Source organism: Charadrius vociferus, unplaced genomic scaffold, assembly GCF_000708025.1.
Source record: "Charadrius vociferus isolate BGI_N301 unplaced genomic scaffold, ASM70802v2 scaffold163, whole genome shotgun sequence".
Classification (NCBI taxonomy): domain Eukaryota; kingdom Metazoa; phylum Chordata; class Aves; order Charadriiformes; family Charadriidae; genus Charadrius; species Charadrius vociferus.
The window spans coordinates 9,971,719-9,998,056 of NW_009648332.1; the positions used below are offsets into that span (position 1 = coordinate 9,971,719).

The window sequence follows — 26,338 nt, forward strand, 5'->3', positions numbered from 1 at the left end:
AAGAGCGTGCTGGCTGCTATTGCCTGTTGTGGAAAACATAACACAGCTCACTGTATGGCTGATTTGTGTACAAGGTGGCTCAGGTTTGAAGGTGCCACCTATTCCTGGTCCCCTGGGGTGGGAGGGAATTGCCTTTCTGCATAGGCCTAGTGAAAGCTGGCAGATTGACACTGCACTGGTTAAACACAGTCTAACTGTCCTGCTTGTACTTTATTTCAGCTTTATTACCTTTTGGGAGTATTTGGAATGCTACCTGATGTATTATTGTTCCCTGAAGTTTTTGGTTTGAAGGTGCCACCTATTCCTGGTCCCCTGGGGTGGGAGGGAATTGCCTTTCTGCATAGGCCTAGTGAAAGCTGGCAGATTGACACTGCACTGGTTAAACACAGTCTAACTGTCCTGCTTGTACTTTATTTCAGCTTTATTACCTTTTGGGAGTATTTGGAATGCTACCTGATGTATTATTGTTCCCTGAAGTTTTTGAAGGCATCATTTTCATAGACGTACAATAGGAGATGGTAAACCAAAAAAAAAAAGTTCCTATTCATACTTTTAGCTCATGAAGCCACAGCACATCCATTGAAATTTAAATGAAAATGGGGACTGTGTCACACACTATAGCTCTCTGGAAAGCTACAGTGGGAGTCTAGCAGTCCAATTCATTCCTTTGTAGAATGTACTAAGGCTAATGGTCTTGCTGGGAGTAAAATGTATTTTTTTGCAGAATGGTTCCAAGAACAGACTTTACCAGAAAACATAAAAGAAAACAAATGCTTACTGTGTCTTTAGTATGCTAAATATGAAATTCTTCGCACAATGGAATGTTAGCAGTAGCCATAATCATGTTTTCCTTTCATCACCTAGTGAACATAATTTTAAGAGAGGACTGCTGTAATTATATTTCAGATAAAAGGAAGCAGAATTTCTGGATAATATTATAGTTGGTCTGATTGTTTTGTTGATAGGGAAAAATAAAGAGAGAGACCACATGAATACTTATTTAATGAACAACATATTTATTAAGCAGTGCAGACTGTACATAATGCATTTGACTTTGGATGCAATGCAGTAGGCTTATTTTCTTCAAGCACATTTCTTAATATTTTACTACAGCTATTACGTTCCCTCCTTATCTGTCCAGCTATTCAATTATTTGTATAGTATGTCTATAGCAAAACACTAAAGCGTTTAGCTTAACTACAGTCACCAGTGCAGGTACAATCAATGTCAGCATCCACAGACTCCACAACATCCTCAGATGCAGATTTCTTATCGCTGCCTCTCTGCCATTCCAGCAGGCTTACAGCTGTATCTGTCAGAAGAGCAAAGCCATTGTTAACTAACATCAAGCAAATTAACACATTTCAAGGAAATACTGTTTTGATGGCTGCCAACTCCCTCATCAAGTAAAGAATGAAATCCTGCCCGCACAACTGACATCTAACTGACTCATTGACTTGGAGCAGGATTTTCATCCATGATATAATTACTATAATACTTCCCTAAAACCAAAATGAATAACATTTCATGAAGCACAAAGACAACAGACAGGAGGCTGTAAAAATGCTGGAGGTACCCTCCGTCAATATAAGACCACCACGTACCAATATACATCAGCAATCTCTTCTTAGGTTAGTGCTGCATATCACTGCATATTTCAGCTGACTATTTGTCGAAGTTCATTCTGAAGGGTAAGCCCTTTGGAGAATTTTCAGAGGTTCATAAACTTCTAATTAAAGTTTCCCATATATTGTGAAATCTGGCAGAGCATTGTCAGTTGCAGTATTAACCTTACCACACTGCTTTATCAACAGCAGCTTGAATAAGCCATATCCCTTAATGCTGAAATAATCTAAATGGAATAATGATATTCATCCTCCCAATAAATATTCTTAGCTAGTTGAAGGTTTATCATTGCATCTAGAAGAATATTAGGACATCCATTTAGATTAAGTTTGTATAATGAGAATGGGTAAAGCTTTCATAATTTTACCTCCATTTGTTTTATCCCTTAGTTGGACAATACATTTATAACATGCCATCTCTCATCACAGGGAAATCTGGAGACCACTGTACGGGTTCAAGTTTTATCAGTCACTTATCTCCTGAAATGCTAACAATCTCCTTGGCTAAATTACTGTCCAACCTGAAGCATAGGTTTTGCATAATAAACTGGATAATAAGTATTTCCCAGAAAGTTGCTGGGGATACTTTTTAAAAATATATTTTCTAGCTGTGAAATGAGAAATGCTATAAAATGTTTCACTTCTGTTTTTATATACATTCTTGTTATGTCTCTTATTCTTGGGCATGCTGTGGGTCTGATCACGTTCATATCCATGTAGGAAATAGTTCCCTCGGCAAACTGTACCATGGCTGAGTAACTACGATCCCTATGGGTAGGGCTTGTGGCATGTTTGAAATGTGAACTGATATGTGGACTTAAACTCAGAGTGATGTCTGCCTCAGTCAAGATCCTAAGACTACAATCTCACTGATTTGAGGACAACAGGGGAAATTCTGCATCCTTGTACTTCATTTTATCCTTGCTCCACTGGTGACAGTGACGGAGTCACTCTCTTTTGAAACAGCAGACTATCAGGTCTGAGTTCTCAAATAAAGAGCTGAGAAAAGGTCTTTGTCTAGTATATGCAAATACACGTTCTCAGGTTGAGGAAGATGAGGATTTTGTTTCTGCTGCTTCTCCAAGTTATGGAACAAAGAAAGAAAAAGAACAGTTTTTAAGGGCTGGCCCTGTATTCCTATTGATCCTTAGCCTGAGGAAAAGCATTCATCTTGCTAAAAAACTACAAATGGCATCTTTTGCCTTCCTTCTCCTTCTCCTTCTCCTTCTCCTTCTCCTTCTCCTTCTCCTTCTCCTTCTCCTTCTCCTTCTCCTTCTCCTTCTCCTTCTCCTTCTAAGCCCTTGATTAGGAGTGCTGCTAGCAGACTTGCCAGTCTCTGGTTCAGTAAATGAACCAGAGAAGCCTGCAGTTGCTGTAAAAGCAGCACTGGCTGCGACAACTAACATATCTTTTTTTTTTTTTTTCTGACTTTCCTCTTTTCTTACACATTTTTGTGAGAGAATGAGACAGCTTTATTATAGCCTAATATTCTGAGGCAGTGAGTGGCCTGGGGTGATGACATTTCAGAGATACAGACTCGGATACAGAAAGGAAATCTGTGAAATATGGATATGACAAGATTTTGGAAGGTTTTTTTGTTCAGGGTGGGTTTTTCTTTTCATAAAAGGATGCATCTATTCACATCGCAGGCAGCCGTCAGAAAACTATTAGCACTCTCTCTGCGCTACTTGTTGAATAGGCTGTTGTAGATGGTTGACTATTATCGAAAGAAACTCCTTGCTTTTATGGGCTGATTCAGCACATTGCAGATATTAATAACATGAGCAAAGCGCGAAGTTCTACACAGATGTTGTTCAAAATCAGACATAAAATACTCTTCTCCTCTCCACTATTACTCAACACAGGTGTCCGTTGGCTTCAGTGAAACTACACTGGATTATCCCAGCTAACAATGGACTTGGCCAACAATGGTTAACACAGAGAACAGACCACTTCAGTAGATACTCCCCAATGGTAGGTTTCCCTCTAAGGTATATACTTTCTGAGTAATGCATTAAAAGATATAGGAAGGAATGCACAGAAATATCTGTAGGTTCCAGCCTGGATTCTCCTCTCATGCTGATAAAACTTCAGCGTGAACCTGTGTTAGACAATGCATCACATCCATGACAAATTGGTACAAGTGAAAGGAGAAAAAGGCCCAGTATTTTTAAAGATCTGGGGCACGAGTGTATGTGTATAAAATACCTTCAAAACCAAGCCATTTTTTGGAACAATCTAGAGAGCATTTCAGCAATGTGTTTTTTGCTGATGTATTGCACAGTGGCATAGCATGGCAGCCTAATCACAGCAGTCATGTCACACTACTTGACTGACTTTCAATTGCCTTGCTTGCCCTGGTCTACACAAAATTGCAGGCTGTAATGTGCATAAAAGGACTCAGTGTTGCTTATCTCAACTTTATGGAGATCTTGAAAACGTGAAAGAATTTTTATCGATCACTGCTGCCCCTTTTACCACCTCAAATGTTTTTCTCAGATGATGCTACCTGCCATCATCTAAACTGGCTTTTAGCTGGCCAGTACTGTCAGTAGTTACGGCAAATACTAATGGGATTAAAAACAGCAGCTCAGAGAGGAGCTGGAGCAATACAGGTCTGTGTGTGGCTGTGCTGTTCTGTTCTGTCGCATGCTCTGACAGAGCTCCTACAGTACGTGACAGAGAGAGAGAAAAATATCGTACCTTTTGGGAAACAGTGAAAGCCAACCTTAACTGAAGTTTTTTCGATTGGAGTACAGTCTTTCATACATTTCAGTACTGGGTCAACAGAGTAGCACGTAGATTCCTCTCCATCAATAGTGGGATTTCGATTCAGCTTCACATAACTGCGCTGCAGCTTGCACCCTAAGAGGAAAGGAAAGGTAGTTAAAATTGTAGAAATAAATCCCAATCGATCCTTGCAATAATAAAGGTCCATATTTTCTCTTCAGTTTTTATTAAAAAACAGGTGCCTGACAAACCATTTTCACAGTAGCAAGGTTATCGAGATAGGATGATAATAAGTTGGGGGACGGAGGAAAGAGTCTGAAAGGGGAGCTATTTTTAAAACCTAATTGCACAATATAACCCAAATGGAATCATGTATACCCAGTTTTTTAGAACTACATAATACACAGAAAATAACCTCTCGTGTCTGAAAGCTATTAAGAATAGATACCGCAAGCACAATGGCTACTTCATTGCATTAGGAAAAATGTCAACTGTAGTGAATGGATAAAAAAAAAGGCAGCATTTATGTAATAACATCAAGGATAATTTTTGTATTGGATGATTTTTATAATGCTGCAATTATCTCACTAGAAAGGTATAATGTCGCTTAACAGGATCCCAGCTATGACTCCGTTTCCTGACACACAGATAAGTACAATTCTGCTGCCACTGAAGTCAAGGAGAAAACAACCATTAACTTCAATAAAGTTATCTCAGGTCCAAAGTAAATGGAGACCTACAGAAGAAAACTGTATTGATGTTATGGGATACCATCATTATTTTTCCAGCTACATGTGAGAAGAAACTCTTTTATTTTAGGAGTATTTCTAAATATTTCCCTGAGATTGCACCATCAGCTGGTGCAGAACGAAAACAAAATGTTGTGCAGCCTGAAAATTTACATAAACTTAAGATCTGACACCACATTCATAGCCTGCAACTTGTTTGATTAAATTAAATCTGCAGACAAGAGCTGAAACTGCTTTGATTTGGTGGTAAAAATCACAGTTACTTAGGCCTGATTTTGCGTCTCCAAGAAAAAAGCTACCCAGTGTAAGAAATTATAGTATAATCAATTATTTAACATTGAACTGCACATGAGACAAAGACTTTTGCTGTAGTATATATTCTCTACATTCACAGGCAGTGTTTTAAACAGTCAGTGGTTAATGAAATTAAGGTGGATATATATTGCTATTGTCTTTTCTCAGTAAAAGATATCTGCTGCTTTTAAAAAAAAAATATTTTCTAGCTATTGGCGGAGGAAAAGTGAAATTGTATTTTCCCCAAGCATAAATTGTTTTCAGATCTACTCACCACCAGAGCAGGTTTCTTCTAGCAATACCCATGAATGAACAAAAGCAGAACAGCTGTGTGCCAGCTTATGATTTGGCATTAGGAGTTCATTGTGCTTTTCTCTGTCATTATTTCCACAAACTCCACAGGTCTTTCCTCTCATCCATGAAGCAACAGTAACCTATAAAATAGTGCATCTTTGTAGTGAATACTGAAGTGTTGGTCTGTTACATTGCCAGGGCACTAAACAGAAAGAAAGCAGTAATCTTGAAAGTAAGCCCAATACCTTAAGGATCACACCATCAAAAGTCACATTCTTCAGTCCGTGTGTTGGAGCTTCCACGATAACTGTTGTGCCATTTTTATAAATTTTAATATTGTCTGTAAAAAGATAGTGAATCATAAGGATCATAAGGTGATCTGCCTAATTTCAAATTAATGGAGAAACTGAACAGCACAAAATACACCATAATGCATTTTCCTTCACAATGATAATTTTGCTGCTACAGTTGTTTTTTTTTTTGAGAGAGAGAAAGCAAAAATAGATTAAATTATCTCATTATTTGTAAAAATATTCTACTGCTGTTCCCTATAGTTAGAACTGACTTTAGCATCCAGTCTGCTAAGTCTCAAAATGATAATGACATTGGTGGTGTTCCAGCTAAATAGCTGAACCAAAGCATCTAACTGTGACTATAACAAGCCCTTTTTTGCTAAACTATCACCGACCTGGACATACCATATATATAAGAAAGGGCTTTATTTCCCTGTCAATTAGGCTGGGGGAAAGTAAGAGTATATATACTATAGGAAACAGGAATGTAAATCAATACAAATCTTAAGAAAGTAAAGTGTCTAGTTTTCCCTTGAATTAATCCCATTTGTATTTTCTTTACATTGAGATTTTTCTGTGGAGTTTACAAAAACATCTTGAAGATATTTAGTTTCCAGGTCAGTCCTGGGAAAGCGGGTATCACAGCTTTTTCATACTTTTTTTCATACCTTTTTCATACTCAGAAACTCCACTGTGTGATAGAACTGGTTCTTCATTGCATGCCACAAGGAGAGACGAATTTGCAGCAGGACAGATTGTGATGTTCCTTCAGAAAAAGAAAAAAAAAAAGAAACTAGCGGTTAATTTAAAATGTAAAAATCAGAGAGATTTGTGACCAAAGCTAGCAGACAACCAATCTGAATATCTGAATTTTGAATGAATGAAGGAGCTATTTTCTTTCCAAAGTGCAAAATGCATTGGGATGTTAGGTTTTGAGATTCAACCTTTAAAGAAAAGACAGCATGGGGACTTAATGAGGAGGTTATCAGATAACTGTGGCTATGAAATTGAAGACAAGAGCAACCAAACCAAAGACTCTCAGCTGACGATTCCTTCTGGAAATCCCAGCTTTCCCCAAATATCTGATCACAAACCAGCTTCACCTGGGAGCTAGACATCTCCCATCCCCAGACTAAGTGCCTGAAACTTTATAGCTAGTTCCTGAACCCTCAGGATAAACCACACTTACGCTGAGGTTGTATTTATGTGAACCTCTCTTGAGAAGGACTGAGGATCAACCTTTCTTGTAGTAATGATGAACTTTGGGCGTTCAGTACAGTCTTGGGCCACTATCAGGTTGCAGCTTTTATTGAAAGAATATGTATGGCTCATGTGATCGAATGTTTTGAAATCTCCCTCGCTGACTTCACATGTGGCTGCAAAACAAAACCAGAAAAGAAATGGCAGATATGACAATGGCATGCGTGCTGCTGCAAAGTACTGACAGCCACCTCTGTGAGATTGAACTACCTGACAAAGAGGAAAGAAACTTCAACATCTCCTTGGCAAAACCTTTCAAGGCTGCCAGAGTCTGTAAGGACAGGATAGCACTACAGAATAACTACTAGATGTACTAGTACTGGTTTTGATCAGTAACTAAAGGTAACAGGGACTAAACCGTACCAAATTCTTGAGAAACTAAAACCATGATAAAAAGTAGTCCACATTTACCACAGAAGTGCTAGGCACCAACCTCAGATGACTCACATGACTCCTTTTTGAAGAAAATAAACCAAGCAGAAAGTACATGATCTGTCTTGTACCCATCATCTGATGCCTCTCAATGCAGAGATGGCACCTTCTTAGAAGGGGCAAAAGACAACCTTTAGGACTCACAGACAGGAGTGATTCTTGAACTGTGGATATTTACATCAGTTTGAAATCTCTTCATTCACCTGCCACCAAACATGCTTTTAAGTGAAGGAATGAGCTGTTGAGAAAGCAGGGTTAGAGATGCTATGCTTCCCTATAAGACCACTACAAGGAAATGCAAGTCCCAGTCACGACAGAGGACGGATCTACAAACATTGCTTATTCATGAGACAAGCATATAAGTAATATTTACATTGATCTTCTTGTGCTATTTGCGAAGCTATTTCAGGAAATACATTCCAGGCAGTGATATCTCGAGTCTCGTAAGTTGGAGATGGGCCTAAGGGCAGAGTGAATGGCATTCGGAGTGCCTGATAGTAAAGTGTTACCTGAAAAAGCAGAAATGAAAATACATTAAGATAAATTGAACTATATTGATATGACTGCAAACAAAAAAAGACTCGTATCTTGAAAAAAACATCTTGAGGATGCATTTATACAATTACAGTTGTGTCAGTCTCTCTGGGATGCACCCAAACATTACAGCTTTTGTGAGGAATCCTTGTCTTTTATTCTCGTCTCACTTCTTGACTTTTTGAGAAATTATTAAGCACATTGGAAAGTAACCAACACAAATGAAATTTAAGTGAGAATTGAGTGACTTCTTAAAAAAGTAAGGTGACAAGTTAAATAACTGAGTAAGTCGATGGCTGTGTCTGGACAAGTGAACAGCATCCATTACAGGCTGAAAACTGGCGTGATGAGCATTGGGGTAAGATCCCTCACTGTAGCTACAAATTACATTTACCAAGAGAATCAAATTAAGGCCTAGTGTGCCTACTTCTTCATTATCATACATTAAAGATCCTGCAATACTGAAGCACCACAGAAGGTTAAAGACACACTAATTTCTCTGTGTATGAATAGCTAGCTGTTATTAATTTGCCAGAGATCCATAGGGGAATTTTTTCAAAGCGGTGCATAGGGATTTGGTGGACAAGGACCAATTAATCAGTGGGATTCTGCAGAACCAGCCGGTGCAAGCTGCTCTGAGAGTGCAACTAACTGCTCCAGTTCGGTTAAGGCAGAGCTGTATTTGTGGCTGTTATAACTTGCTCGGACTTGTCTCATGGTTACTGCAGATGTGGGACTTGAGTGCCAACACAGACAGATGTTGCAACAGAGTGCAAGGTGTTCTCAAGGCCTCCATTATCTGCTCTGAGACCCCTATACATCTCACAGAACTAGTCACACTGGGTAAAATGAATAAAGGTGTGAATGCAGAGCAGTCATACTTGAGACAATTTGGGCCTAACTGCTGTTCTCAGCATGGAAATTAGGAATAGTATGGACTACAGAGTCTGATTTTCAACTTACTGCTACATTGCACCAAAGCTGCACAGAATCAAGAGTACTCTTCTATGTATTTCAGGACCCATGTAATGTAGTCAGGTATACAGCAGCTTCTCTAAAAGGAAATGTTTTGCTTTTTTTCTTTACATTAAGTATCAAAATGTTATTAGTTAAAAATCCATTCAAGGTAAGCAAAAGGTAAATAAAAATTGACACGTACCCCAGGAGCTTTAATTACTGTATCAATTGTACGTGGAGATGTTGCAGCTGCTCTTACTATAAATTCATGAGATGGATTTCTCTGATGTGCTTCTGAGAAGCCCAACACGAGTGCTGCCCCAGGAACGTATTGCATGAATCTAGAGATTAACAAGATGTGACAAACTCAGGTACATAAGCAAAAGCAGACATGGGAGGATGAGGACTGCTGGCAGTTCTGAAAAATCAGGGAAACAATGGAAGAACTGAAAAGTCAAAGAAATAATACATTTGGTCAAATTAAATGGTTGATTTTATCCAGAGGAAACACATTGGTTTTATTTTGCTCATTTTAACTGAGTTGGGGTTTTTTTTTGAGACTGGATAGAAGAACATTTCAAAACAAAAAGGCATTTTGAACTGAAATATCAAAACACTTAATATGGAAAATAAAATTAAGCATGTCGAGTTTTTAAATATTTGGGGGATATATTTTAATATGAAACATGTGGAGGAAGTGCAACGTATTTGCAAAATACTTTTGTGCCATTGAACTTGTGTTTTCTATTCAAAACCAACCCTAAACATGTTTGGGTTGAAAAATTTCATTCAGTTCTTTTGGTGTATTTATAAAGCCAACTAGAGTAAGAAATGCAACATAACAACTTAGGAAAGAGCAAATTACATACGCTGTGCTTGTCTTTTTTATCCAGGATGGAAGGTTTCCCCATTGCACCTTCAGCTGCACAGCTGGCTTCTTTGCCAGTTGACCTGTGGTAGCCATGGCTGCTATCCTGTAGTCCCGGCACTCCTTGCCCCATCTCAGTCTGGCCTTTACAAACAGGGAAAAAGTCACCCAAATTACAGAAAAGAATCACAGAACCACCCTTGACCATTTCAAAATGCAAGTTTTTCTTCTTTCCCACAACTTCACGTTGATTTTTTAAGTTCCCAAGTCTTGGGATTCATAATCAATATGTAATTTTTTTTTCTAGAAGACAACTGCACCATAATTTCTATTAGCCTTCCCCCATACCTCTTGATTTAAACCCCACCCCACTTTTTTCAATACTGAAATATGCTGAATTTGTTAATTGCAGCTGCGAAAAGCAGAGGTTTGTAAATTGTTATGCAAAGACCTCTTGCACTAAAAGGCACATGGGAAGTGCAGCACAGGGAGACTCAAAAAAAGAAAAGGAAAGACTTGTTCCTTCATTTATGATGCTCTCTCAAGCATCAACCCACTACCCAACTTTTTCCACCTTTTCATATAAATCCTAAGAAATACAACTTTCAAATGCATTTGAGTTATGAGTCTTCTGAAATGAATATATAGAGAAAATCAGCCAGATTCCCAGACAAGAAAACTCAGAATAGAGCAAATAATAAATAGGTAGTAATGAAGCAGTCAATTCTGGAAACATTTTTTATACTTCTACTGGTCATATTTTGAAGTATCTTGAAAGTCAATACATTTTCTTGCCAGTTTTTGAAGTGGCTGATTTTTTTTTACTTTTTATTTTTAATTCAAAAGAATGGTGAGAGACAGGAACATTTTCTGAAATTTCACAAACTTTGTGAAACATTTCAAAATACATACGCTTTTCCTGTTGGGTTCTATTAATCAGCAGGTGCTCTGTGCTTATTTAAAAAACTCTGGGCTTTTTAGATGTCTCTTTGGGCGAAGCCGCCTGTGTACTTACCTGTGCTTTCAGAGGCAGTATTAGAGCATCAGCACACGCTTTCCAATTGGTTTCAGCCAGCTGAACCACAACTAGTTGCACATCAACTTTGGCAGCATCAGAACGAACATATGCTGTAGCTTGATAACCTTGATTTCTGTTGTCACTCCTTACTGCCTGTGCCACAATCGTAATGCCAGGTGGAATTACGTCTCCCAGGAAGTTGCGCTGAAAAACAACCCCCAACCATCTGTGCTTAAGTATTTCTGTGTATTCACTGGAGACCCTACAGTCCAGTTTAAGTGCACTGATAGCAGGCAGCAGCCCTCGTCCTTCATCTGTTTAGTTTGTGGTATGTATTCCTATATCCCCAACATTTAAGAATAAATCTGGTTGGAATCTTGATTATTTCATCACCACCAGGAATTTTCGAAGATGTGATTGTTTTGATGCGGATCCAAGACTCTTCCAAACTGTCTTTATGCACTCAGTAAGGTTTTGTGCATTATTTTAATATTTCAAATAGTTGCCTACAGTACATACTATCTTCGTAGCAGTATACACATTCACAATGTATTTTCCTGTATTTTACTTCAAACAAATTGATTATTTTGAAATCCTTTTTAGTAGCAGAGTTCCCATAGACATTGCCTGCATTTGCAGAGCTATTTGTTCTATTATTATGTAGATACCTTTACTTAATACAATTATAGAATACTAAGTGTGTAATAAAGATAAAGATAATCTGTGCTTAATGGGACTTTACATTTACTGATCAGTAATGACCATGGAAAGTCTGACTTTAGTTATACTCTGCATGCACTTGTGACCTCGGGTTTACATCTAAAAATAATTAGGCTGATGAGTTAAAAAAATAATCTTTAAATAAAACCTATTTATTTCTTCCCCATTTTAACCTTAATGCAATTTATTTTGCATTTTGGGCTTTCATGGGAAAAAGAAAATTCTTTCCCCTTTAACTTACAACCCCATTGCCTTAAATTTTTATAATTTCCAAACTCAGGCTTTCACATACTGCAAACACCTTTAGAAATGAAGGAAAATATACCCAAGCAACCAGCAAACCCCCCTCCCCCTCAAAGACAAGGGAATTTGGAAAAAAATGTTTTCATGGAGGGAAAATATCTCAACTTGACTTTCCATTTACAAACTTGACCTGCAGCATATTTCCTGAGCCCAACCCCCGCAGCTGGTTAGAATGCCACCACATCTACAGCTGCTGCTCAGCAGCCAGCAAAGCCCGGCTGCTCTTTGTACCACGCAGGTGGCAGTACCTCGCGCGTCTGTCTGGAACCACGGCTGTGGTGGATGCTGACTCCTCTGCTCACGTGGCTCCTCCTTGAGCTGTGGCCAGCATCTTCTCCACGGTGGTGGCTGCTGCTGCTGCTGCTGCTGCTGTTGCTGTGGCTGCTTCCCGACTCAGAGGAGGATGACGATGAGCTGCTTGATACCTTCCGATCTGAGTGCTATGAAACACAAAAAGGTTAAAAAGCTATGGCATGGCCTCTAGTTTTACAGTATAGACATCAAAACCAGAGCTATCAGTCTCCCTCTATAGGTGTGAGACAGACTTAGACAGATCTAGAGTGTTATTTTTATTATCATATGCAGACACGAAATGTGTTGATGGGAATGTGCCTCGGATCCACCCGGACCTCTCTGCTGATAGGAAGGCTGTGTAGACAGTGATTGCGAATGGCAACATCACATTGTCCAGGTCTAATGTTAGGGAAAATAAAACCTGACACTTAAATCAGGTGGTCAAACATATCCGTATTTTTTAGAAATAAAAAAGAATTTAAAATGTAATTAAAAACACTGTAAATCTTCTTCCTCTTTCATAGGCAGGAATTACAATAACTTTACAGGTAACAGCTACAAAAGTGACAACATTATTATCTTTCTAATACATACTTAAAATATCTCTGTGCCATAATGCATACTAAACCTGGTTACTGATACAATCCACACATATGATTCTGCCATGATTGCCTAAAAACTGTGGACACAGCTATTCCTATTGGAAGATACGTAGTTTTGTAATTCCCCATGGTCTTTGTTAACTTAACTTTGGCTGCATTGTACAGCATCTAGCCCAAAAGTGTCCTAACCAACATTTGGGGATTGCAAGTGCTGCAACAAAAGAAGGATGTAGTATAATAGTATTTTAGTAAGAAATCTGCTTATTTTGGCCATTGTCAATGTTGATATTGGACAGTACGGAATGCTTAAGGGAAATGAACCAAAGCCTTTCAGTAATATGCTTGATCATATCAACTGTAGCCACCAGGGAATGTGCACTTGAATTAGGGACCTACTCGATGGACGTGAGCAGACCTGAAACGGAGCCGGTATACTTTTGGAAGATGATATTCCTGCAAAATTAAAAAAAAAAGAAGTTATTACCTAACCTACAGCTCAGTAAGGATCACCTCTTAGCAGAAGTCAAAGCATTAGAAAATTTTACCCATTCTGGAGAAACGTCATAACCACTGTGACTGTTAAATTGGGAATTGACATGTTTCGGCTCAGCTTGTCTGTCATGTTTGCTGTGGCGATGGGAAGCACCAATGCTTTCACTGCTGCTGCTGGTGCCGCTGCTGGTGCTTCTGCTGCTACTGCTGCTGCTCTGTGTTTTACGCTTCTGCTCACGGACTCTTTGCTCTCCTTCGGCAGCGCTGGCCTGTGGAAATGATGTGGTCTTGGACTGCTTCTTAGCCTTGCGCTTTATACCAGATGCTTTGCTGCTGCTGCTGTTGCTGCTATCAGTGCTGCTACTGCTGGTGCCTTTGCTGCTGCTACTACTGCTTCTGCTGCTGCTGCCCTTACTGCTGCTACTCCTGCTTTTGCTGCTACTACTGCTACTACTGCTGCCCTTGCTGCTGCTGCTGCCTTTGCTGCTGCTACTGCTGCTACTGCTTTTGCTACTGCTACTACTGCTTTTGCTGCTACTGCTGCTGTTACTACTACTGCTTTTGCTGCTACTACTGCTGCTTTTGCTGCTATTACTACTACTACCACTACTGCTTTTGTTGCTACTACTGCTGCTTTTGCTGCTACTACTACCACTACTGCTGCTGCTACTACTGCTTTTGCTGCTGCTACTGCTGCTGCTGCTGCTGCTACTGCTCCCGCTACTGCTACTGCTGCTACCGTCGCTGTCCCCAAAGGGGTAGAATTTTTTTCCTTTGGCTTTGGACCGTCTTGCTTTCAGATTTGTCTGGGTGCCTCCCTGTGATGCTCTGGTGTCGGAGTCGCTGCTGGAGGGGCTGCTCGTTGTACTCTCAGCACTTCCACTGGTGCTGCTGGCACTGGACGATGAGCTTCTGGATTTTCTTGTCCCCTAGTCAATGGTACCATTGGAAAACAAAATTATTTTTGTTCTGTGTTCCTGCAGAAGGCTGTAAGTAAAATCAGATACAGAGAGATATGCATCTCTCTGCTGCCTTTGAAGACAAGATGTAGGCCTGATAGCATTCTTGCAATACATCACAATAAGCCTTACTCATAGTCATGTGTTAAAACCACATATAAGCAGAACAATACCCCAAATCCTTTTGTGATAATGAATACGTGTAGAAATTGTTGATCATACAATTACATGTAACTAATGTTGGTAATGACAGTGCTGTAGCTGTGACTACTTCAGGGCCATTTGTGTAGGTGTCATACCTTTTTGCTACAGTTGCAGTAGCTGGAAGGAGCAGACTACCTTTTGGGCACACAATGGCTATTTTGCATCTTACAAGAGATTTTCAGAAAAAAAAATAGAAAACCACCCCATTGTTTCCAATGTCCTTCACCTGCAGAAGAGATGAATGCAAACAAAAGACTTGTGTACCCAAAAGCCTGTCTTTATTTTCCAATTTTTGTATACTATCTAAACAAAGGAGGCTACTTAAAAGAAGAAATATAAATAACTAAGCCTTGTGTAATGTCTCCCACAAATCTAGAAGTGGATTTTTACAGCAGTACCTGGTCATCAGTATCATCGAGTATTTTCTTCACTCTTTTAATTACTTCTTTGTTGGAAGATACTTGTGCCTCTGGATCTTCGAATGTTACTAAACGTACCATTTTCGTAGGAGCTTGGTCTCCTGCTTGAATTGTGACTTGTATTTTTTCAATAGGTGCCTCTGTGTAAACTGAAATTGCACAACAATTAGTATTACTGTTAGTATTAGCAACTAAATAATAGAACTGGTCAAGTTTTGCTATAGTTTATTTAGTCATTCTTCCCCAAATGAAAATATAAATGCTCATTGATTATTTTTGGTATTTAGCAACTTTGTTAAAAAAGTTCTGTAACAGCTAAAGCACATACTAGTAATAACCAGATTTTAAAATATTAGCATGATACTAGATTCTTTTCAACTCAATAAACTGAATGATCAGCTGATTTAAGTCAAGTGAATCGGTTTGCTTAACTAAATAACACTATGGGACAGCGAATTAGGCATCAGAAAGGAACTGAGGCTCAACTCTTGAATTGTAAAGAATGGTCCAGTGGTTAGGCCATTAGTTTGATACTTAGGAGACCTAGATTCAGTGGTCTGCTGTGCTTTCATTTCTTATGATCATGGATTAAGACATTAAGGACCAGATCATGGCAGGGTTAATCCATAATTCCCTTTTAGAGTCTGGGTTTTTAGAGTGTAGCTACAGGACACTGCATCAGATCTGCTGCCCATGTCCAATTGCTCTGTGCTTGCATCCCAAATCCAATGATTCATGATGCATCAGACACGCTCTGCAGGCACAGATCAGCTCTGCTTGACGCTGGCCATGCTGAGTGGCATTGCCGGGAGCTGGGAAACTGCTGCTCAGACTAGTGGGGGAGAAAGGGATTCCTGGTGCAATACTGGCAGGCCTGGTAGGTCTAATGGTAGTTTTAGTCGTACTTAAGATATGAAAGATATAGATGTACATATACAAATATGAATGTGTATATACACACACTCCTACTCACCCACCCATTACTCTTTTTTTGGTGCATGGTTGTGTTTACCTGGCTTGAAGCTCATCCTAAGGGCGTGCTCTCCAACTAGGTAATAAAGAGGCACATTTTTGATAAATCCTGCGTGTACGCTTTTCCTCTCAATGCACACTTGAACCCCAAATGTACTTGCATTGGAGCACATGGACTGAAAAAATGGCTCTTTTCGGGAAGAAGAGTGTCCAAAGGAAAAGGAATTTCCTGATGAAACATCTTCTGCAGACTGTCTGTCCTGTTAGACAATACACATGACAAGTTAAACTGGACAACAGTAAGAGGAGTACTTGCATGTTAGGCATCCTGTTTCAGCCATAATTACATGTATTCTGCAGGACAAATTAATCAGTTTATTTGTGATAGGAAGGCCATGACATATAACAACTTGGTTTTCAATTGGACAAAATTACCAACTGAATGGCTTGATTAGACTATCTAGAGTAAAAAGAGCTTCAGGCTATAAGAATGGAAAATTATATCACAAATTGATTCTAAATATTTAATTTTGTTTTCCTGGAATATTAGACAGTGTTAACAGGTTCTTGATAAATCTGAGTGTGCTTTAGAGTGACTGGAGTTCTTTCCTTTGATTTACAATTGGATCAAACAACAGAACCTTCATCTATGTCCATGAAAATTCTGTCTCAGTTCAGGTCTGACATGAATGTGAGACTATAGCAGCTAGATGGTCAAAGCATATCAGATATTAGAAATTTCCACTCAAAACTATGTCATTTACATGTGCTGAACAACGCTTGCAGATTACAATTAATTAAAATTAATTAAAATTAGAATCAAATCCATGAAATGTAAACTATGATTTCCTGGAGCAACGAAGCAAATAGCTGAAGACACGTAATAATAAGCTTTCGTTTCACATGTAATACGGGTTTGCAATTAATTTTATACTCATTTTATCATGTCTCACAAGATTCCAAACTTTCACGAACACCACTGAAAAACTGGAATTTTAATGCTAATCTTTTCTTTCCAAAGGAAATTCTAATAATACTGGGAAATGCTCCAGTTAGTGCCATTTTTCAGTTTCTGTTAATTTAAGAATAACTGTGGAGAGCTGAGTTTTCCAGAAGGGCAGCACAGAGGCACAAAGCAGAACTTTGCTTGTTCCAGGATATTGGACACTGCTCTCACTGACAGTACGTTTACCTATTGACTTCTCCACAGGAAAGTGCTGTACTCATCCTCTGTTCATCTCTTGTTTTATCTGAAAACCCTTCAGAGTTGCAGGACAACAATGAAACCAGAACAGGACAGTGTACTTCTCACTTCTGTCAGTCTTTCACTGAATGAATTGTCACGATGATGCCTTCGCAATGCTGCCCATCACAGAAAGCCTGTACTGGCTTTTACGGAAAACTGTAGCTCAGGAAGTCATTTGGTTTGACACACAAACTGCCATCCATCTTTGAATCGGGATACTTAGAAGCATTAAAGTCGGCTCTACAAGTTGAGCAATGGAGCATCTCGTGGAACATTTGTGGCTGCCCCAGGAACGTGATGCTTGCATAATGGTTGCAAAGTATTTTTAAGATTTTGGGCCTATCCTGTAGATGGCAGTGTAAAATTAATTACCAATGAAAATGCTTTTGTATTTGAAAAAGTGTTGCAAGTCTGATGTATTACGCTCCAGATTTTAAAATAATGTTACTATAGGGCTATTTGTGTTATTAGATTGAACCTGACTTATTTTGAGCAAAGCAGCATTGGTCAGAAATGAATAGTACATTTTCCTATGGGGAAAAGAAATGGTGTCCCACTGATTAAAAGCCCCAAAAAGAATAGGCAGACACTACATCATTTACCCTGATGTTATCAGTCTCGCCTGACGCAGAATCTGAATCGAAGGACATTTTCATTATGTCAGGCACTGCTTCAGGTAGAAGAACTGGAGTCATTTTACTAGCAGCCAAATCCCCAATATTTCGTGTAACAGCCAATGTCTTAGACCTGCAGAATAAACATTAGAGGAAGCCTGTATTGATAAAACACTGCTGAGGAAAAGAACTGAATAATGCCTTGTAGCACGTTCTCAGCAACAAGTATCATAGCTTGCAAATTGCTTTACAGATATTTACAGCATCTTTCCTGTTAGTTGTATTTTCAAGGACTGTTAAGAGTGAATAAAGGCATGGACCAATCTCAGGGGCAGATAGCTCAGTTAGGCTTTTAGAATCATGTGTACAGGTTGATGGGATCTCTGGATGCCTACCACCTTGAAGAACTGCCCACTTAGAAGTCTGGCTGCGGTTTACATTATTAAATTTTTGAGCCTCCTATCTTGATCTTCTGGACTTTTAAATTTTTAAGCTCATCTTCTGTGTGTTCACTGCTAATCTTAGTTCTCATATACTTTGACATTATATTTAGGAAAATAGTGCTATAACTTCAAAAAATAACTGGGAGACTGGTGGTTACTGAATACTGATTCCTGTGCAAATTTTGTTACAGCCAAGTTAAAGAAAGGAGGCTGAAATCATCAAAGTCAGTGTCTCCAGCTTGATCTAAATTCACTGGTACTCGTGGCTTGGCAAGACATCACAGGGAGATGTGTAGGAAGGTTAAGAGCCTATTTAAGTAAATGCATTCAGTGCATTGTTTCCAGTGTTGTGGACTCTAAGGGTGTTAGTCAGGATCCAGGAGGAGTGATAAAAGGTGCGGCATGAGATTGAGACTCTCACAGCTAAATATATTGACCGTCTGGCTCCATACCCCACGTCCTTCATGGAAGTTGTTACAGTGCTGTGATTACTATGAGTTTTGTTTTGGGTCAGAGAAACTTCCTGAATGTTGAACACTTTTGAGAGATGAAAGCTTATTTCCCTCATCTATAAGCATTGTGCTAACTCTACCTTATTAGCTGTTTAGTGCTAATTTAGCGCTAACATTCAGCTCAAAATTCCCCATGTGCTGTTTCTCAAGTACGAAGCTGATCTGCTTGCCCAGGGGCTTTTGTGGTCTGCCAACGGAGGTGGCCTTTGTGACAGTGAATGGAAAGATGGTCTGCAAAATGGTCTCTATTTTAATATGGTCCACCCTGTACTAGCCTGAGCAATTCCAATCTAACCTATTTGAAAGATGAATCTGTATTCATTTGATAGCCCTCTCTTCCTCTTGAAGGCTCCTACCGTGCTGTGTGCACTGTAAAGCACACAATTGCTCTTCATGTGGAACACCTCAATAAAACCTGTGTCACCTGTGGGCTTTGTTTTCTTTTCCATCTCTCTCCTTTTTTAGATAAGGACATGACAGCAACGCTCCACGCTGGGTGATAGGAGAACCTTGAAGAATGGTATCTGATATAAAATATTCTCCCTAACAAGCTGAGGGGATAAAAGAAAATACAAATCAACTTGCATTTCAGATGGCTCATCTGGGTAAAGGGACAAAAAGGGAAATGGCTTTTATTTTAATCCCATTCAATAATTCAAATGACCACTGAACTGCAGGCTGGGTCTCCAAGCAGAAAGCCCTGGGGTTTCTTTTCCAATTTTTTTTAGTATTTTTTATGCCAATAGTCTACTCCTGCCACCTAATGAAAGTGGAGGATCGATTCCTCCCTGTTGAGCACAGAGAGCCGACAAATGTAGCTGCATCACAGGTGACACATGTCAATGTCTGCAGAATCACACGGCACAGTAAAAATAGGCTACAAGAGCCAGCTCTGGTGCTTTAACAAGAAAAACAGTCACAAAGAAGGCCTAAAGCTATGGTATGAAAGAATCTGTTCTCTCTGATCCCACACAAGGGAGAAAAAATAAAAAGGAGATTTTCCAATATGTATTAGTGTATTTTTTGGATAAGAGAAGAAGCTGTGCTATAGTATAAGCCAAATTCACTGCAGGGGTAAGGGACAAGCAATTCAGCTGTGTTGGGCCCACTGATGTTTCGGCGAGTGTAGCCTTACACACATCCCTAACATGGGGACAGAAGACCTCAATGTCTGTTTAAAACAAAAAAACCCAATGAAAAACTATTTTCCCAGGTTTTAAAGCACGGCATGACATCGCATCTAAATAAATGAGAAGGAAGAGACAATCCTCCAACCAGAGCTTTAGCTCTCTTTCTGCTGTGGTGAAATCAAAATTTCTGCCTTTCCTACGCACCATCCTTCTGACCTTGGGGCAAAGGTGTTATAAAACCAGAGGCTTGGAGTGCCAGTTAGTTCCCTTCTCTGTCCCCAAACACACCATGCTGCCTTGCGAGCTCACAGCGTACGCTGGCTCTTCTGCATTTTCTGCTACACGTGCTGTATCCATGTTGTACAGAGTGTTGTAATTTCATAATTCATCTTATAAATAAGATGCCCATGTGAAGCAATTTCTGCCTATCCTACAGTTAAAACAAGCAAAAAAGCCCTGTGATACCAGCTTTATTCAAGATTATGTATATACTCCAGTAGCCTGTCATTATGAATGTGTGATATATTTGCAAAGTGCATTCTCTGGCAGCTCTCCATATTTATACTTTAATCACAGGGCTCTAATTTTCCCTGAAATTTATTTGATTTTTACTTCTTCCTGTAAATTTTGTTTAAAAGTGTGTTTAAGTAGCCATCTGTAGTATACTAAATAATTATGTTAATAGAGCCTTAAAAATAACTATTATTTTTAATTAAATTTAACTTTGATAGGGTTGAATTGAAACACATGCTATATATTCTCTCCATGGTATGATTAATTATTTTGCTCTGATTTTTGCTATAAAGAAAGCCGAGTCTGTAATGTGCCGATCTGTCTTGGGAATGCAATCTCTCTATCACCAAAGTTTTCATTATTTTTTTCTTCAGAGTCTGCGATTGCTCACCTGAGTTTCTCTTCAGCTCCTGAAAATTTATATAAATCCCACAGCTGTGATAGGTTATAACCTGTACGGTGTGTAGGATATAACTGAACTTTATGCTATTGAAGACTGTTTGCTTCCTGCGTCTGGATGTGAGAGATGAAGGGGAAAATAATATCACATCCTGACTAGCTTTAATGACATGATACTATAGACGGTAACCCACTGACCATCAAGACAAAGTGTCCAATACTAAAATATGTTGAACAGAGCTCACAAACAAATGAAAGAGCAACAGCTTTCTAGAACCATTTCTTTAAATGGGGAGTTTAAGCGAACAAGGGAAGGCATCAGAATATCTCTAAAATATTGAATTCTATAGGTTCTTTATTGTGGATCTATGCAAAAGGAAGAGAAAGTCTATGAGAAACTAAAATTTTTGACTCATTCTATATAGAATATATATGTATCCTTTCTCTCTCTCTCATGTCTGCTTGTTTCTCTTCATACCTTTAAGATTTTACTTTGCTTGTTCTCTGACCTCCTCAGTGATGTGATTCAATGTTACATTCTCCAGTTATTGCTTTGCCTTCACTTGCACTCATTGCTGTTTCATTGCTCTGTGTGATTTCCACTGACCATTTGTTTTGTAACAGTGAACAGGAATGCTTTTCGGAGAAAAATTGATGGTGCTAAAAGTTAGCTAGTGAGTATTAGCTTTCTCATATACTTGGCATTATAGAGCCATTTCCCACTGACTACTTCATTTTATAAATGATAATGCTGCAGGGTCTAGAGCAGGGCTTGCGCTGGAACTCAGGGGCTCCTCCGCTGTAATCCCCTGCCTCTGATACTGACTTTATGCTTTCTGGCAATGCATTTAACCCTTTTTTTGTGTCTGATTTGATTTCCCCTTAAGTCAAACGAGGAAAATATTTTTTATTTCGCTTTGCAGGGAGGATCTTTCTGCTAACATTTTTAGCTCCGCTTGAGGCTCTAAACTCCATACCAGCATCCAATACTCTTATTTCAGCTCAGCATCCTTATTGAGTTCATTAATATCTGCCTCATCCTCTCCAACAGTGAGAGCTAGTGACAGCAGGTGCCTGCTGTCCCTGATGACCTTGGGAGCAGACTGTCCTGGTCTTCACCAGAATCTGAACCAAACTTTTGTGCTGTGTTGCCCCAGCAGCTTATACACAGCTAATGGATGCTCTATGAACTGCCAAAATGCTCCCTCCACTGCATGGAGAACCTGACTATAGTCACATTCTATGGAGCAGAGGAATCATCTTAGGGAGGAGGATGTGATGTCAAATGCCTAATAGGATGGTCTGTGACCATTTAAGGGCAAGGGAGAATAACGATAGCCTCTGTGGTGGCTAAACTGAGAGACCTGTGGAGCTTCTCTGGGCCAGCAGCCATGAATGCTAATTGCAGCTGGATCGAGCAACTGAGCTCTTTTGTTACGGCTGTATTCCTACAGCAGAAACTTGTTAACATTTCTGCAGATTGTATTATAGCTGATTTCTTTTGTCAGTGACGCTTTTTCCTTTGTGATGAATTTTCAGCTTGTCTTTCTCAGTATTTTTTCATGTGTGTGTGAAAGTTTTCTAAGCTTTGGTCTACTGCTTTGATTCCTTGGACATACTCTTTCTGTTTCCTCCCTCTCTTTGTGCTTGTATTTCCATCTGTTTTCATTTGTTTGGCATCTGGCTACAATAGTTTTCCAGAGTGTATTGTAATTGCATGCACTGATAATAAATCAACTAGACCTAACAGGCAAGAAAACCAAATGGCAGCCACAGGGAAACAAGGTAAAAACACAAGAAACACCAAGTTCTCTACGCTTCAAGGCATCAAATGCAAATATATATGGATTCTGTGTTATAACTGATAGGATTCAGCTGGCTTGTGTCTTACCTAGTGTCTCCAGTACAAATATATGTATTGGGACTGAAATTTTATGCCATGTGTGTTTCAAATAGCTTATGGGTCTTAAGAACTGAAAAATGGTCCTAAAGGGGATTATCAGGTGAAGACCACAGGAAGTAAAGCATATTTTCAAGCCAAGCTTTGGTACATGTCATTTCATTTAAATTAAATAAACTACACCAATCATTGTTGGTTACCCAAGCTGTCAGTCAAAGGCCAGATCCCTAAGCAAATGTTCTGTTTTATTTGGAAAGACTCTGCATCGCTACATAGAAAGATAATGAGTGCTATGTCTTACCTTACAGTAATTATGTTAGTCTCATCTTTACATGGTGGAATTTCAATTTTGATATTTTTTTCCTTCATATTGACAGTGGCAACAACATTCACAGGTACATGAGCATTCATTTTGGTGTGTGCTTCCAGCCCTGCCTGGACCATTTGTGTGTTGATTCCCATTACGAAGGTCATCTCCTTAGCCATGCTGAAAAGGTAGAATGAGGGTGTAATTATGTTCAAACAGCAAACAGCTCTTGAATTTTTATGGCCTCTGTCACTTGAAAATATGATTCTTTTATTTTATACTAAATATTTACCTCAGGCTCATTTTGGATCGCAGCCTAACATTGGCATTCAGTAACTCAGTGAATCTGAAATCAGACTTTGGAGAAGGTGTAATCTGTGCTTGAACTATTAGAAAGAAAGCAAAAACAAGTGTTAAAAATCCCCACCCAGTCCTGACAAACATGTTTGTATTGCTCGTCTTGAACTACATTACCATTTCCTGCAACTTTTGTGATAGAAGAGTAATAGAAACTGGTCTCCATCGGGAACCCAGTGCAGGTGGGCACAATGTGACGGATCTCAGAGGACAGTAAAGCTTTGGTCCACTGCCTCCCTACACCACTTTGAAGGCTACTGATTATTCTCCTTATCGAAGGGATTTTTTCATCAGGTCCATACCATGCCTGCAATTACAGAATTCAACTTGTGTAAATAAGCAGAACTTGAATATCATGATCTGTGTCATTAACTATGCCTCAGGGGAAAGTCTGCCAGTGATGATTATAGCTAATCCTGATCAAAGCTTGACCTTATTTGCCTTGATTAATACTAAAGACAAAAAACCCCTCTTGAATTAAAAAGTTAAAAAAAGGGGAGAGAATGTGTGAAAGAAACAGTATATTAAAGCTTTTGATGCTTTAGTGGGGGTGTTTTTGAAATGATACCTGCAATGCGTTTTGGATAGCGTTTTTATCAAGCCCGCCAAAGAACAACTCTTGGCCAAACATCTTCAGGTAGCCTGATGCAAAAGGTTTGTCACTGGAGAATGCCTTCCAGTCAGAGAGCTGTGTGAGAAGAGGAAGAAAGTCTGATTCTTCATAACATTTGGGGCAGCAATACCTTAGAGATTTTCTGTTCCCTGAGAATTTACCGTTTTCAGGATTTCCTTGAAGTCATAGTCAGTCTCCCAGTCCCCATCAGGAGAGTAACCTTTAGCAAACATCTCCTGCAGTCCTTCAACTGTTATTCCCACCTGTGGGAAGAAGTGTAAATGCCAATGGGATGAGGATGGTCATAAGAAGGGATGAGAGGGCACATTGTTGGTAGACCCAATTACCTCCAAGGGATCAGCCACTCTTCCAAGGAAATGTGTCCGCAGCTGGGACATTGCCATTGTTGGAATTAAGCTGCCCGCATTATTCAATACCAAATATTTAGCTGCCAGTCCACTCATAAGGAGCTCTGAAGAGAAACAGGGAGCAAAACACAGCACAGTTAGTTTTTAAAGCCACAGTGTGCAGATTGTATCAATTTACAAATTGCATAATTCAACAGATACAGCATGATACGAGAAAGGCCAGAAAACCCAGCTATAAAACTGATGTTATAAACAGTCATAAGCAGAATATTCTGCATTTTTTAACTATTAATGGGCAAAATTACAAGCCCCCTGCTCATTGCATGGTGGTTATGCTATTTTTCCAGTTGCTCCTGTTATATCATTTACATCAGGTCAGATTCTGTAATGTCAGCTCATGAAATGCTTTTATGAGACATCATTTAGGGCAACTTGACAAAGGGAACCAGAAATGGAAACAGATTTGCCATCCTTTGCTAATAGTTTAGTGAAAGTGACATAGATGTCCTATAAGGACAGATGGTGAGGTGTGGATTGGTTTCTCAAATGACTCAGAGGCAATTTGATACATCTTGTTCCAAATGTTGTAACTTCTTATATGAAATACACTAATTCTTAAGTAATTGTTAACTATTGAGTGAACTTTGAGCAAACATAATTTGTGTCTTTTTTTTCTCTACTTTATGTTTATCTTCCATAATGATTTGATACAGATAATCAGTGCAGACCACAGACATATATTCTTCCTGATCTTGGCACAGCTCTGTACAGTCCTGTTTTCTGAGTTAAAGTAATACCAAGGCTTTTCTCAGTTCCCTTAGGTTTCAAGAGGAACAAGGTTGACATGGTACTTAGGCATCCCTGTTCTGCTTTCTTTCTTCCAACCCTCCTCTCTCTTCTCTTCCTACACTAGTTGGAGGAGAGGGAATTATTTTAGGAGTTCCTATGTTAAATTTCTGCTATCCTCTTGTTAATAGGTGCCATAAATCCCAGCACCACCAGAAATCAGCTTTGGGAATCAAGTACAGCCAGGATAATGGCAGAGCCCTGGAAGATCTAGACCAATCATTTCAGTATCTGTAGAGAAAAGTTTGATGAATTGTAGGATATATATTTTCAAGCATTATGAGAGGGAGTGAGTCTTTGACCTCTTTCCAGAAAAAGAATGCCTAAATTCTCATAAATTATTTAGCCAAGATTTAAAGAAAATATTATCACTCGGTTCACAAATGTAGGGTGTTATGGAATTCTCATGCCTGTATTACTTGTCTAGTGCCAGGCTCTGTGTTTCAGATAACATCTCACTTGTGAGTCAACACCTTCCCACTCTCTTTTGAATCCGTGTGTGCAGACTGGGGTCTGGATGGGGGGTCATTTACCCTCACTTATTCTTCACACTAAATGTTTTGTATCAGATTACTGGGACTGATTTTGATTTCTAATTTCTCAGGACAGATTCCATTTTTTTCATGTATTTGAGAAACAGTCTGTTAGAAAAGCAATCCATTTAGTCTGCTAAATCTGTATGAACTGTCATTTCATTACATCACCTTCACTCTTTTGCTGTGTGAAGCTTTGGTGCTATCCAAAGCACTAGGCTCTATCTACCTACAACATACGTGGTTCAGTAACAGCTTCTACAATCAAAATACAGGTATTTATGCCACCCCGCTGATCACAGAGGAATCAGTGGAGAACCTTCAACAGATAGCAAAGAGAGATGATAAAAGCTCACATTTTAATGCTGATCTTATAGAAAATAAAAAGCAAAGCGATGCCAGACTGTGACATTACTAGTAAGGTAACTTGAGACTTGGAAATGTGAAGACTTCCTCTGATGAGCTTAGCCAAAACAGTCCTAATTGTTACGTGGACTGAACATTACAATAATACATGGTACTTTCTGTGAATTTGTTA

The 26,338-nt window shown here is 39.1% G+C and overlaps 1 protein-coding gene across 1 annotated transcript in view; it reads right to left on the reverse strand.

Annotated features, from left to right (window-relative positions):
- Positions 1–993: 993 nt before the first annotated feature.
- The window catches only part of LOC104286140 (vitellogenin-1-like), a 42,853-nt gene continuing 17,508 nt past the window's right edge, over positions 994–26,338 (reverse strand). Inside the window, exons 14-36 of the mRNA XM_009884697.1 lie at positions 24,401–24,525; positions 24,215–24,316; positions 24,009–24,128; positions 23,558–23,747; positions 23,376–23,469; positions 23,078–23,263; positions 17,868–18,012; positions 16,060–16,279; positions 15,027–15,196; positions 13,980–14,394; positions 13,519–13,838; positions 13,370–13,426; positions 12,326–12,517; positions 11,052–11,258; positions 10,038–10,180; positions 9,371–9,509; positions 8,051–8,186; positions 7,175–7,361; positions 6,654–6,751; positions 5,938–6,032; positions 5,673–5,832; positions 4,329–4,490; positions 994–1,312 (exon numbers count right to left, since the gene is read on the reverse strand). Of these exons, the coding sequence (XP_009882999.1) occupies positions 1,194–1,312; positions 4,329–4,490; positions 5,673–5,832; positions 5,938–6,032; positions 6,654–6,751; positions 7,175–7,361; positions 8,051–8,186; positions 9,371–9,509; positions 10,038–10,180; positions 11,052–11,258; positions 12,326–12,517; positions 13,370–13,426; positions 13,519–13,838; positions 13,980–14,394; positions 15,027–15,196; positions 16,060–16,279; positions 17,868–18,012; positions 23,078–23,263; positions 23,376–23,469; positions 23,558–23,747; positions 24,009–24,128; positions 24,215–24,316; positions 24,401–24,525 (3,782 nt within the window). The 3' untranslated portion in view covers positions 994–1,193. The remainder of the gene's footprint in view (positions 1,313–4,328; positions 4,491–5,672; positions 5,833–5,937; positions 6,033–6,653; positions 6,752–7,174; positions 7,362–8,050; positions 8,187–9,370; positions 9,510–10,037; positions 10,181–11,051; positions 11,259–12,325; positions 12,518–13,369; positions 13,427–13,518; positions 13,839–13,979; positions 14,395–15,026; positions 15,197–16,059; positions 16,280–17,867; positions 18,013–23,077; positions 23,264–23,375; positions 23,470–23,557; positions 23,748–24,008; positions 24,129–24,214; positions 24,317–24,400; positions 24,526–26,338) is intronic.